Source organism: Oryx dammah, unplaced genomic scaffold (genome assembly GCF_014754425.2).
Source record: "Oryx dammah isolate SB20612 unplaced genomic scaffold, SCBI_Odam_1.1 HiC_scaffold_16, whole genome shotgun sequence".
NCBI classification, from domain to species: Eukaryota; Metazoa; Chordata; class Mammalia; order Artiodactyla; family Bovidae; genus Oryx; species Oryx dammah.
The window spans coordinates 2,308,138-2,321,872 of record NW_024070200.1 but is presented as its reverse complement, the minus strand read 5'-3'; the positions used below and the strand labels follow the sequence as shown (position 1 = coordinate 2,321,872).

Here is a 13,735-nt window from a genome sequence, read left to right as displayed (position 1 = left end):
TCTTCAAAAAAAATCAGAGACAGCAAAGGAACATTTCATACAAAGATAGGCTCAGTGAAGGACAGAAATGGTATAGACCTAACAGAAGCAGAAGATATTAAGAAGAGGTGCCAAGAATACACAGAAGAACTGTACAAAAAAGATCTTCACGACCCAGATAATCATGATGGTGTGATCACTTACCCAGAGCCAGACATCCTGGAATGTGAAGTGGGCCTCAAAAAGCATCACTACGAACAAAGCTAGTGGAGGTGATGGAATTCCAGTTGAGCTGTTTCAAGTCCTGAGGGATGATGCTGTAAAAGTGCTGCACTCAATATGCCAGCAAATTTGGAAAACTCAGCAGTGGCCATGGGACTGGAAAAGGTGTTTTCATTCCAATCCCAAAGAAAGGCAATGCCAAAGAATGCTCAAACTACCGCACAATTGCACTCATCTCACATGCTAGCAAAGTAATGCTCAAAATTCTCCAAGCCAGGGTTCAAGAATATGTGAACCGTGAACTTCCAGATGTTCAAGCTGGTTTTAGAAAAGGCAGAGGAACCAGAGATCAAATTGCCAACATTTGATCATTGAGAAAGCAAGAGAGTTCCAGAAAAAACATCTATTTCTGCTTTCTTTACTACGCCAAAGCCTCTGACTGTGTGGATCACAATAAACTGTGGAAAATTCTGAAAGAGATGGGCATACCAGACCACCTGACCTGCCTCTTGAGAAACCTGTATGCAGGTCAGGAAGCAACAGTTAGAACTGTATATGGAACAGACTGGTTCCAAATAGGAAAAGGAGTACGTCAAGGCTGTATATTGTCACCCTGCTTATTTAACTTCTATGCAGAGTACATCATGAGAACACTGGGCTGGAAGAAGCACAAGTTGGAATCGAGATTGCCGGGAGAACTATCAATAACCTCAGATATGCAGATGACACCACCCTTATGGCAGAAAGCAAAGAACTAAAGAGCCTCTTGATGAAAGTGAAAGAGGAGAGTGAAAAAACTGACTTAAAGCTCAACAGTCAGAAAACTAAGATCATAGCATCTGGTCCCATCACTTCATGGCAGATAGATGGGGAAAAAATGGGAACAGTGGCACACTTTATTTTTTTGGGCTCCAAAATCACTGCAGATGGTCACTGTAACCATGAAATTAAAAGACGCTTACTCCTCTGAAGGAAAGTTATGACCAACCTAGACAGCATATTAAAAAGCAGAGACATTACTTTGCCAACAAAGGTCCGTCTAGTCAAGGCTATGGTTTTTCCAGTAGTCATGTATGGATGTGAGAGTTGGACTATAAAGAAAGCTGAGCACTGAAGAATTGATGCTTTTGGACTGTGGTGTTGGAGAAGACTCTTGCGAGTCCCTTGGACTGCAAAGAGGTCCAACCAGTCCATCCTAAAGGAGATCAGTCCTGAGTGTTCATTGGAAGCACTCATGCTGAAGCTGATGCTCCAATACTTTGGCCACCTGATGGGAAGAAGTGACTCCTTAGAAAAGACTCTGATGCTGGGAGGAGAAGGGGACGAGAGAGGATGAGATGGCTGGATGGCATCATCGACTCGATGGACATGAGTTTGAGTGAACTCCGGGAGTTGGTGATACAGGGAGGCCTGGCATGTTGTAGTTCATGGGGTCGCAGAGAGTTGGACACAACTGAGTGGCTGAACTGAACTGAATTTGTAAACACTGGGAAGAAAAAAGTAGAAATGAAAAACATAAATTGCTTATTCTAATTGGTGTTTATAAATGTAAATATGAAAATGTTTTCCAATCACAAAGAACATAGCTGTTTTTTTCCTTCAATAAGATTACGAACCGTCAGTGTTTTCCAAAATATTGTGTTTTAATGACGGAAATGTGAGAAGAGTGAGGTGAGGATGCGCTGGAACCAGTCTGGGAGGGACTCCAAGGTTCTGCGTCTACGGGCCTGGTGTGTTGCACGTTCTGTGTTTTGGGACAGGCAGCTCAGTCTCCCCGGACCTCGCCTCAAACCAGAACATGGAATAAACTGAGGGTCCACAAAGTTTAATTCTAGCTGTAATTCTAATGAAGTTGTTCCTCTTTCCCTGCACTCTTAACTCTGTGAGTCTCATAAGGTAAGTCACACGTGCATGTTTTAACAAGGGGGACAGAGGAGGGGAGAGGGACCAGTACCACCAGCCTGGCACTGGCCATGCTCCACGCTCGCAGTCGCGTCGCCCACCGGACAGTGGACCATCACAGTAACGAAGCTCCCTCTACCAGGGCGGAGTCCCGTCCTAACTCAAGCCTGCGGACTCAGCAGGGATTTGCCAACCAAATGAACAGTGGCGAAGCAACCTGTGATCCCCTGACAACTGACAAGGTGCTGGCAGCAGGCGGTAATGAATCCACCTGCCAATGCAGGGGACATGGCTTTGACCCCTGGTCTGGGAAGACCCCACCTGCTGCAGAGCGGCTACACCCGTGCGCCACAGCTGCCGAGGCCTGTGTGCCCCCAGCCCATGCGCCACAGGAGACCCGCGCCAGCAAGAGGCCACACACCGCAACTGGAGAGCAGCCTGCACCGCCACAGAGACCCCACACAGCCATCAATTCTTAAATTAGAAAGAAGACGCAGGCCTCACAGCAGCCTCTCGTATCACTGAACTCACATCAAGGTGGAGCCCCTGAGAGTCACAAAGCAACACAGATGCGGCTTCCAGACCCAGACCCACCAGCGTTCTTGACCCCAGACTGGAGCTCCGCAGCGTCTCGAGCTCTTCGGTCATCTTAGAGGCCAGGGCCTGGAGGTAACCCCGGGCATCCTTCTCGTCGCTGACCCTAGAGGGGAAAGAGCCGTCCTGTGAGCGAGCACTGCCCGCTGTCCCTCAAGACACGGAGGTTCCGCACCTCGCCACCCAGGCACCGTGACCTCTGACGCCTGGTCAGGACAGTCCCAGCTCACTCTCTGGACTCCCGGCAGCTCTGCTCCGGCTCCGCCTGTAGGGCCAGCCCGACCCACACCGCGGGCCATGTGGGGTGCTGCCTCTCACCTGCAGTCCCCCGTCACGGTCACTGGACAGAACTGCTGCCCCTGGACGTGACTGATCTGGGGGAGACCGAGGTGAGCTGGGTACCGAGCCCGCAGAGGAGCAGTGAGTTGTGGAGGTGGGCTGGCAGCTGGGGAACCATGACCAGGCCCGCAGGCACGTACCACTGGATGATTTCCGCAATCTGGGCCTCCCAGTGGGCAACCGACTCCTTCTTGGACGCCAGATCCTGCAGCTCATCCTCCAGCTGCCTATTCTGAGCCGTGAGCTTATCCACAAAGGAGCATAGCTGGTGGGAAACAGTCGGGACACATGACTTGTTACTCATTTACACGTGACGTCAGCACCACAAAACTACAGGCTCTTTCGAAGGGTCTTCACGTTTTCTTTCACCGTTATGAGGGTTTGCCAACCTAACTTCCAATGTGGGGTTCCTGGCCATATGTAACTTAAGCCCCGCTTCAATAGAAATATGACTGTCAAAGTGATCAGAGCTAGTGGTTACACATAATCAACAGCTTGTAACTAAATGAAAACATCCCACTTTAAGTTACTTAAAACACCCAACTTCTAAGACTCAAGAGTGAAAAGAAAGGCAGCTCCCACAGAGTGATACTCAGAGCCCTGCGATCACCTTCTCGTTCTCGGCAGTCAGCTTCTTGTTCTCCTCGAACAGCATCGCCCTCTCCCGCTCGTATTTGTCCCTGACGGTGCCCACGGCCTCCTCCATCTCGCTGTGCCTGAGGACGCAGGCAGGACAGGCGTCAGGGCCCCCGGACGGCACGCCCCCCGGCTTGCCCCCGCCGTGGCACTCACCGCTCTCGCCTGGACTTCTCCAGCTTGTCCTTCAGCACCATCACCTCTTTCTGCAGGGCCAGCTGCTGGCTCTCGGAGTCGTGCACCTCCTTCTTCACGTTCTTCACCTCCAGCACGTGGGAGGCCTCACGTCTCACCAGCTCCTCTTCATAAAACAGGACTTTCTTCTCGAGCTCCGATTTCATCTTGGAAATCTCCTGCTGGTGTTCTAGGGCGGCGCCTGGCCCGCGGCCCCCCTGCTTCATCTGAGGGCAAAGGTTGGGACAGATCACAAACCTCCGTGTCCTCCTCTAGGGCCCCGCCTCACCCCGCCCGAGACAGACACAGTAAGCGCTCCCAGCGGCGGGCACCGATCCTTCCCCCACGGCTGCAGGGCAGGCTTTGCAGGGGTGGGGGGCTCTGCCCTGGGAAATCCAGATGTGCCTGGGACCCTGAGGCCCTGCTCACACTCTGACGTGAGTGGCCCTCAAGGTCCCCTCGTGCAGTCTGTTCACTCACACCAGAGCATTCTCTGGAAGGCCGTGAGTCAGGCACGTCCTGCTGACAGGGTCACACAGGGTTTCTGCTGTCACGGGTGGTGATGTGGGCACTGAGCTGTCAGGCTAGGAGGGTCTTGAGTGAGGGGGTGAGAGGGTGAGGAGAGCAGGGTGGGGGGCGAGCTGCACGAGGCTGGAGAACAGGAGGGCATCGGGGAGGCTGAAGGGAGGGGTCGGGGTTATTCGAGAACTGTGGGAAGCTATCAGCAGCCAGTAGAGACATGATGGGCTCCGATTCTGGAGTGACAAGCTGCCTGGAGAGGGCAGACTACAGAGGTGAAGAGAGGGACCGGGAGACGCAGTCATGGCACCAAGTCTAGGCGAAGGGTCAGCTATGAGAGGGAGGAGACTGCTGTCTCCATTTCACAGATGAGGAGGACAGGCTCAGAAAGTGGAGGCCTGTATCTGAGGTCTCTCAGCTAACAGGGAGCACCTACAGCCCCACCCCACCTCAGCCACCTGCAGATGACCAGCAGGACATGGGCTGTGATGAGCTCTTCCAGAATGACCAGCACTGAATTCACAGACCAAGACACAGAGAAAGCAAGAGGTGTCAGGGTACGAGGGCTGGCTCTAGGAGGTCAAGTGAAGGACCTGGTTCTGAGAAGTGGGAAGCTCCCACAGGCTTCCATGTCGGGTTCCCAGGACTCCCACCCAGCCGCCGCCAAGGACCACGGCCTGCCCTGCTCCCTCGGTGAGGAGAGACTCGCTGCACTACCTTGAGGGCCTCGAGCTCGCTCTCCACTTGCTTGGAAAAGTTCTCACTGTGCTCCCGCAGCTTGCGCTCCTTGGAGGCCTCGGCCACCGCGTCTTCGAGCTGCGCCTCCAGCTGAGGAGGGAGAGAGCGCTGCTTACCACCACCCGCCAGGCCCACCGTGGCTGGAGCCCTCCCAGGGAGGCAGTCCCAGGGAACTGAGCCTCCAGAAATCTTCCTGATTCTTCACGCTCCCTCAGATTCCATCACAAGTTAATGGCTGAGAAATACACTTCTGGACTTAACTGGAATGTGGTTACCTTAAATTCTAATTTAAACGGATACACGGAAACTAAATTTTAAGAAAAGATACAAGTTCATGAAAACAGGGACTTCTGATGCCTGCAGAACACAGATTCATTGTCCAAAGGGGAGATTCCAAACACACACCAGCGTGGAGAGAATAAGGAGGTCTGTGTACCATGACCCCGCCTCAAGCTGAGCACTCCGGGTCCAGCTGCTTCGGCTGCAGGGCTACCCCCAGAACTGGAAGGGCTGTGCCCAACCAGGGGTTCACTGAAGAGAGTTGTAGTTGGCTGCAATTATTAACACAAATGTCCTGGGGTTGCACAACCAAATGTCTAAGAAGAAAACAGAGGCATCTTGAGGCCGAAGGACAAAGAGCCCTGAACATGAATGGAGCAGAACAGGTGTTTGCAGGCCCTCCCGGCAGTTCACCGAGGGAACCCCAACAAATTTATATGTAGGGCTGCAGGAAATAGGCTGCCTGTTAAGAGCAGAACACACATGGAACCATCGAGGACGGCAGTTCTCAAAGTGGGGTCCTGAGGCCTTTGAGGCTCTGCAAGGCCTTCCTCCTCTAATTCCCCATCTTAGGAGCTAGGTTTTCTTCATGTAAATTATACAGAAAAGGTTATCACTACAGACAACACAGAAACACATATGAGAACCTGGGTGCTTTCTACTAAATCAAAACATTAAAGAAATGCACAAAAATGATCATGGCATCCAGTCCCATCACTTCAAGGCAAATAGATGGGGAAACAACGGAAACCATGAGAGACTTTTTTCTTGGGCTCCAAAAATCACTGCAGATGGTGACTGCAGCCGTGAAGTTAAACGATGCTTGCTAATTGGAAAAAAAGCTATTAAGAACCTAGATAGCATATTAAAAAGCAGAGACATTCTTTTACCAACAAAGGTCTGTCTAGTCAAAGCTATGGTTTTTCCAGTAGTCGTGTACGGATGTGAGCTAGACCCTAAAGAAGGCTGAGCACTGAAGAATTGATGCTTTTGAACTGTGGTGTTGGAGACTACTGAGAGTCCCATGGACTGTAAGGAGATCCAACCAGTCAGTCCTAAAGGAGATCAGTCCTGAACATTCATTGGAAAGACTGATGCTGAAGCTGAAACTCCAATCCTTTGGGCACCTGATGCGAAATACTGACTCCTTGGAAAAGACCCTGACGCTGGCAAAGATTAAAGGCAGGAGGAGAGGGGATAACAGAGGATGAGATGGTTGAACGTATCACCAATGGACATGAGTTTAAACAAGTTCCTGGAGTTGGTGATGGACAGGGAAGCCTGGTGTGCTGCAGTCCACAGGGTTGCAAAGAGTCAGACATGACTGAGCGACTGAACTGAACTGAATCAGTCTGGTTATGTTGAACATTTTTCAGTTCTAACTTCTAAGTTGTTAAACATTAAGGCCTGTGACCAAATACACAAAAGCTCCCTGGGGCCTTGGTGACCTTCTGAGTGTCAAGGATCCTAGAGTCAGTCTCAGAACGCTGCCCTGGGCTGAGACTGGCCCTCCACCCGCTTCGAGCCTTCAGTTCTCGGAAGCCATGCCACATCACGTCACAGCGCGTTTCTATGGTACTTTTTGGGCACAAAGCCGTCTACTTTACTCTAAAATTTTACTACCACAGAGATCTGTTTTAATAATTTCACAAATATGTATGAAGGGCTGAGAACTACAAGATAAACACTTGGCAGAGCAACTTACTTGGCTTCACATGAAATTTAAGATCCATTTTACTTCCCAGTGATTTATGGGATGCAGCCCGAGCTCTCAAAGCCACCTTACGGGGACCCTCCAGACACCATCCACATGACCCGACGCCCTGAGACACTACCTCCTTCCGGCCCTTGTCGGCCCTGCGGACCTCCTGCCGCAGTGTGTCAATCTTCTGCATGGCCGCCTCCACCTCCTCCTCTCGGTCCCGCAGCTGCCGTGACACCTTCTGCTTCTGGGAGCGCAGCTCAGCCATGCGCTCGTTGAGCTCCGAGAACTCCTGCAGGGCCAGCTTCCGCTGCTGGTGGGCGTCTTTCAGCTCCCGGGCCTGGGACTTCAACCGCTCGGAAGCCTCGATCAATTGCTGAATGCAAAGAGTTACAGGCTGTTTACGTTTGCCTAACAAGGACCGGAAGGTGAGAAGTGTCACCTGTTGCTGTGTCAAGGAGTTGAAGTGACAGCAAATGCTGGTGAAAGGCTGCAGCCTTGGCCCCGAAAACTGAGCTCCCCAGGAAGAGCCTCGGTCAGCCCCAGCACAGCCTGAAGGCCACCCGGGCCCAGGGAGCCCGTGAGGCGTCCAAGCTTGCCTGGCTTGGGAATCCCGACCTCTCCTGTGTCATCACACCATCACAGAGGCAGATGAAAGCCTGCAAGTCTCCAATGTCCCCGTGAACACAACCGCACACTCTGTGAAGCCACGCACTTTCCCCACAGATGGGCCCACCTACCTTGTGGAGGTCCTCCTTCTCCTGCCGCACCACGCGGTACTGCTTCTCCAGGCCCTTCAGCCGCTGCGCGGAATCCTCGTGCTCCTGGCGGAGAGTCACTGTGTCCTCAAGCTGTCGCTCCAGCCTACTGGAATCTGAGCAAAACAGGAAACAAGCCGGGTTCCCTTACACGTGCACAGTCACCGGCACAGCTGACAGACCCCCAGACTTGGCTCTGACGCGTGTCCACACCCTCTCCCCGGGGACGTGAGCCCCGGGGCGCCTGTGGCCTCGTCCCTCCCTCGATCCCCTGTAACGGACGAGCACAGCTGGGCAGTGTGGGAGGGTCTTGGTGAGTAAGGCACTCAATGGCAGCCTTTTCTCAGATCAGGATGGTGGGTCCCAGAAGGAAGCAGAGAGACAGCCACTGACTCGGGTTTGATTTGAAATGAGTCAGGTGTAGCACCGACCCACGTGTCAGGCTAAGGACTGGGACTTAACGGTGCCTTGAGTCCTCAGGAAGCTCTGATAACCGGGAGCCACGGAACATGCACTCTGGTGACACCAGATCTAGCATTTAACACTGAAGGGGAAACCCGGCCGCGGGTGAGAGCTCCAGAAAGAGAGCGTTACGGCAGTTCTGCCTCAGAGTAACAGAGGAGAATTAACAGGGAAAAATGTAAATACTCTGAGAGACCATATATAAAGCATTGACTCTAATAGCTCAAATAGTGTTAAAAGTTAGGCACAATAGAGAAATCATTTAAAATAAACTGGCAAAACACCAGAACTCTTTGCTAAAGTTTAACTTCTTTCCTGCTTTTCCATCCAATGGAAAGGACTCCGAGAATGTTTTTTGCAGAAAGATCCGAGAACAGAGACTAAGCAGGGTGACCTTGGAACACTCACCTGCTATCTTATTCTTCAAACGTTCGATCTCTTCGTTCAGCCGTTTGATCTCTTTGTCCCGAGCTGTGCCGCCCAGGGCCCGAGCTGAGCCGTGGAGGGACTGGACGGTCTGCGTGGACTCTGGGGAGGAGACGCGTGTGAGTGAGCACTGCGGGGGGCAGGCTGCGGGGGGCGGTCCCCGAGCAGAGGCCCCGCCCCTCACCCTGCAGCTTCCGGCTCAGCTCCAGCCTCTCCTGCTCCAGCCTCCGGATGCGCCTCTCGTAGGCCTCCACCTGCAGGCTGGCCTCCAGATCGCGCTGCACGCCCTCATCTCTGGTCAGCGTGCTGGACTGCAGGGTGCTCTTCAGAGAACCCCGGTCAGAGAAGCAGCTGCAGATAAAGCAACAGCGTGTTCTCACCCACGGAGACTTTACAAGGACTTCATTAGTGTTTAGAGACTTCAGGTAAAAGATAAGCCTTTTCAAACTGGTAAACAAAATCACCTGTGGAAAGACTTTGTTGTTTATGGAGCCAAATGAGACAAGAGTCTTCTTTACTGCAAGCCACTGGGTAACAATGGGCAGTGAAAGGGCTGGTCAGATAGAGCGCCTCTGCAGGGCTGGAAGTATGATTTTCTTTCTTTCTTTTATTGAAGTACAGTTGATTCTGGAGAAGGAAATGGCAACCCACTCCAGTATTCTTGCCTGGGAAATCCCATGGACCGAGGAGCCTGGTGGGCTACAGTCCGTGGGGTTGCAGGAGTTGGACATGACTTAGTCACTGAACAAACGACGTTGATTCAGCTCACTGTGATGGCACAGAGTGTAATCTCTAAGTCACTGCGCACACCTAACCAGGAGCTGAAAGGAGAAGGCCTCCTGCACGAGGGCCTGGGCTGGCGGGGCCGCGGGCAGAGGCGCCCTGACACTCAGCGGCGACTGTGGCATGATGAGGGGCAAGGGTGCACTGGGCCTGCCCTCACCGGGACCGTGCCCTCAGCCTTTGGGGCTCGTCATTCCCTGCAAACTGTCAACACCCTACGTGGCTCCTTCACGTCCAAGCCCTGGGCCAGCACAGCCAAGGTCCTCACCAACTGGCAGCGACTCATGATGCGCCTCTCCGTGGGCACAGATTGGGGCCAAGGAAGGTTCTCTCCATCGGAGCTAAACTTGGGGACAAGCCACTTAGCTCCTCTTGCTTTAAAGCGATGACAATGTCAGGACCGTTTCTGAGTTCTACACAGTGAGTGAGTGTGCACACACATACACAGAAGGGCAGTCAGGGACGCTTTTCTGAGTTCTACAGTGAGTGTGCGTGCACACACACACACAGTCACACACACACACAGTCACAGAGTCACACACACACAGTCACGCACACACAGTCACACACACACAGTCACACACAGACACACACACACAGACACACACACAGACACACACACAGACACAGACACACACAGACACAGACACACACAGACACAGACACACACACACACACACAGTCTCTCTCTCACAGAAAGGCCTGGCTGGTGTTTCTCAAAGGTGGCCCAAAGGTGCTGGGCCAGCCAGCACTGCTGGGGTCTGTTTCAGGAAGAGGTCCCTGGGTAAACCTGCCAAACCTAGAGCCTCGCTGGGGGCCCAGGGTCCACAGGTGTGACAGGCACCCAGTGACCTGAACGTGGTGGAAGGTTCTAGAGCCTCTGCAGAGGGGCTAATAAGTCAGCATGCCCAGCGCACCCAGAACACCTCCTCTGGGCTGGAAGGCAATCGCTCTGGCTTAAGCAATCACTCTGGCCTAAGCGCTACTAACTCCAGCATCTGACACCTGAAGAGAGCTTTCACAAGCTTGGGCAGAAGTAGGCCGCCTCCGTAGAAATTTATACCAATTCAGGCACCCGCAGCTGGAAGCAGCCAGGAACCAAGCTCAGTGACCTCGCTCCAGGCGCCGAGGCAGCCCCATCTGTCTTATGTTACCGCCTTTCTCCCTCAGCGCCCTCTTCTTGGCCCAGTGTCCTTTTACAATCGAGTCAGAGCACCATGGGCACCACAACTCTGCAGAGGCCCTGGAGACAGGCCACACACACGGCCCCAGCCAGGCCTCCCGGGGCTATGCTCACAGGCGGGGCTTGGCTCTCATCTACAGCCCCGCCCCGTGCCCCGGGAACCCTGTGGCTGCTGCAAAACTCCCCACGAAAGCCAGTAGAGCCTGGACGAAGTGGGCACTCAGCCGGGGTGGCCAGACACCCCGCCGCTGGCCAGGGGCCCCAGTGTCCCACCTGGGCAAACCCCGTCCAGTTGATGGCCGGCAGGGGTCGGGGCCAGCAAACCAGGGCCTGTGCGCCAAGCCCCAAGTCTGAGGTAAAAACTGCTTTTCCATTTTTAATGAGTTGTTAAAAGAGAAGCTCCCTCAAGCACGGAACACGTCAGAGTCCCCGGCTCTGATGGGGCTCAGCCCCACACGGAAGCTCCCCCACCCCACGGGAAGACCCCCACCCACGGGGGCAGGCAGACGCAGACGCAGACGCACCTTTCCGTGGTGAACGTGAACCCGATGAACGGCAAGTGCAGTCCAGAGAAGCCAGCGTGAGAGCCAGGAGGCAGCACTTCCTGCATGAGAACACATGCGGTGTGAGCGAGACTGTGTGCAAACCAGCGGAGAGTAGGGGGGAGAGTGCTCCAGGGGAGCCCCCCGGGGCCTCCCAGAACGCCGCCCTCTTCACTCCCGGCTTGGGCCGAAGTGCGAGGCCCTGAAGGGGATCAACACACTGCTTCTGAGACAGCGAAGCTCAGGCTGAAGTGGGATCAGGTAACTGCGAATCTTCTAAAGCGGCAGGAGCTGCTGCTCACCGTGACCCTGAGCAGGGGGGACGTGGGGCACAGGCAGGGGCACTGGGTTCCTGCCCTGAAATAGGCCGCAGGCAGAAGCGGGGTCTGGAACCCAAGGGGAGACTGTTTTACATGGGTTTACTGCTATTTTTCAGTTTGAGGATCCTTCTCTATTAAAAATAAAAGCAAAGTTATTTACCTGGGAAATTTTAGTGTGGAAATACACTTATCTGAAGTTCAGGAAAAATCCTTTCAACAATAATATTAATACTTTCCTCAGTCTTTTCTCACATCATCTAAAGTTCCACTTTTATTTTACTAAGAGTGAGCCTCTAAAGCCTCTAAATCAGTTTTCTTTTCCCTGGTTAAACCGCAGTTTCTCTATCCCCAAGACTCATGTATAGAGTAACACGTACTGAATGTTGAGTCTGATGAGACCAAAATAATGTCACAACACATGAGCAAAACTCTCTGGACCCAAAAGGTACAATGACGAATTCATCAGCGGCCCCGTGAGCTGAGGTCAGATACCAGATGGGCCCCATGGGCAGCACCCAACGTGGAAAACCCACAATCTGAGACATCAGCGCCTTAAAATTGGCCTCATCCCTGTTGCTCCCGACCTCCGGCCATGTGAGCAAACGGTCACGCACATGCTGAACACACGTGTCAGCAGAAGAGCGGACATGTCCTCGAGCACAGGGACAGTGAGAAGTGGAGACCCAGAGACCCACGCCATGGTGGGGCCTCGGGCAGGCCCCTGGCAGGGGCACAGGGCAGAAGGGACACTCTGACGGAGCAGTGTACGTGGCACCGTTCACAAGGCACAAAGGCATCAGATAATTCTGATGAACCCTAAAAGAGAACAGCTATTTAAAATTGAGTAAGCCATCCCTTTAAGGACCAAGCTGAAGGCTAGAATGAGAGGTGCATTCCTCGAGGCAACCGCCACAGTTTCTGAAGTCGGCACAGTTCTCAGATTCACCACCTTGATGAGCAAGCCGTGCGCATGCAGACCTCTGACACAGCGCGGAGGGCAGGGTGCCGCCACACTTACGATGTTCCTCAACACGTCGTCGTCCACGTCGAAGTTGGACGTATCGGAAGGACTGCTCACGTCCGGGATGTAGGGCGCCTCCAGGTTCCGGATGTTCTCCCAGTTCAGCCCTTGGAAGAAGGCGTGCTTCTTGAAGTCCTCCACCCCATTCTGCCCCAGCCGGCGCTCCCGGCTGCAGATCAGCCTCTGGATGAGGTCTTTGGCCTCCTCGGACACGTCTGTGACATGGGACGGGAACTGAAACCGCTCCTGGGGGGGCAGGGGGGCAGTCAGGGGACCTGTGGTGTACAGGCATCATGGGGAGCAGAGCTGCATAGCTACAGCCTCTTTCTGCATCCCAGTGGCCAAACGCAGCCGAAGCTGATGAGGCTTCACTCCAGAAAACCCTCAGTCTTGCCAGTTTTACTCACAGCAGACTTGTTACCACCCTGCATGTACTAAAACAGTGATAAATCTTCACCTATCAAGGTGGCAAAGAACACCGACAACAGGCTGTAGGTGGGATAGAAGCAGGCACACCCTTCAGTACGCATTCTGCCAACAGGATCAGTGAGAACACATGACATGTTCATGATGCCATTCTACTCTGACCAAGGAAACTGAAAACTACCTCAATGCTCATCAGAGGGACTTGTTCAAACAAGATACACTGCACACATACACACGGTAAGGTCTGCCTTTGAGCACTGAGTAGAAAGATGACCAGAACCCTGGCCATATGTGACTGTGATACCATTTATTTAGACAGTCTCCACCTCCCACATGCCAGGAGGTCACAAGGCCACACACCCACCAGGCCACTATGGGCCTGTGTGCCGAGCCGCCCTTGCGGTCCAGACCTCACCTGTAATCTCTAGGAGGGACAGCAGTGCTGCCTCACGGGGCTGCGGCAGAGATGGAATAAATGATCAGAGACCACCAGAGGGGGTGGGGTGGGGGGTCCACAGGCAGCAGGCGCTCAGAGACAGCAGGCCAAGTCCCACTTGCTCCCTTTACTACGCTCACCACCAGAAGTTCACGGGGTGCCTTTCACCATCAACTTACTGCATGCACTTCGGCATGTCTGAAGTTTTTGATAAATTTATAAATAAAAATAATTTCTACTTTGAAAACAAATTTTTTAAGGCATAACTTTTCTTGAGTCAAAAGAAAGATGCTT

At 53.2% G+C, this 13,735-nt stretch overlaps 1 protein-coding gene across 3 annotated transcripts in view; it reads right to left on the bottom strand.

Annotated features, from left to right (window-relative positions):
* The window catches only part of CDC42BPB (CDC42 binding protein kinase beta), a 103,290-nt gene that overhangs the window by 25,663 nt on the left and 63,892 nt on the right, over nucleotides 1-13,735 (bottom strand). For all 3 annotated transcript variants that reach the window (XR_005723831.1, XM_040256868.1, XM_040256869.1), the window contains exons 8-18: nucleotides 12,577-12,825; nucleotides 11,221-11,300; nucleotides 8,915-9,081; nucleotides 8,713-8,832; nucleotides 7,825-7,958; nucleotides 7,218-7,460; nucleotides 5,083-5,193; nucleotides 3,829-4,073; nucleotides 3,647-3,752; nucleotides 3,177-3,301; nucleotides 2,698-2,803 (exon numbers count right to left, since the gene is read on the bottom strand). Coding sequence is in view for 2 of the 3 variants with exons in the window: in XM_040256868.1 (XP_040112802.1) it covers nucleotides 2,698-2,803; nucleotides 3,177-3,301; nucleotides 3,647-3,752; nucleotides 3,829-4,073; nucleotides 5,083-5,193; nucleotides 7,218-7,460; nucleotides 7,825-7,958; nucleotides 8,713-8,832; nucleotides 8,915-9,081; nucleotides 11,221-11,300; nucleotides 12,577-12,825 (1,686 nt within the window). In the remaining variant the exon portion in view is untranslated. The remainder of the gene's footprint in view (nucleotides 1-2,697; nucleotides 2,804-3,176; nucleotides 3,302-3,646; nucleotides 3,753-3,828; nucleotides 4,074-5,082; nucleotides 5,194-7,217; nucleotides 7,461-7,824; nucleotides 7,959-8,712; nucleotides 8,833-8,914; nucleotides 9,082-11,220; nucleotides 11,301-12,576; nucleotides 12,826-13,735) is intronic.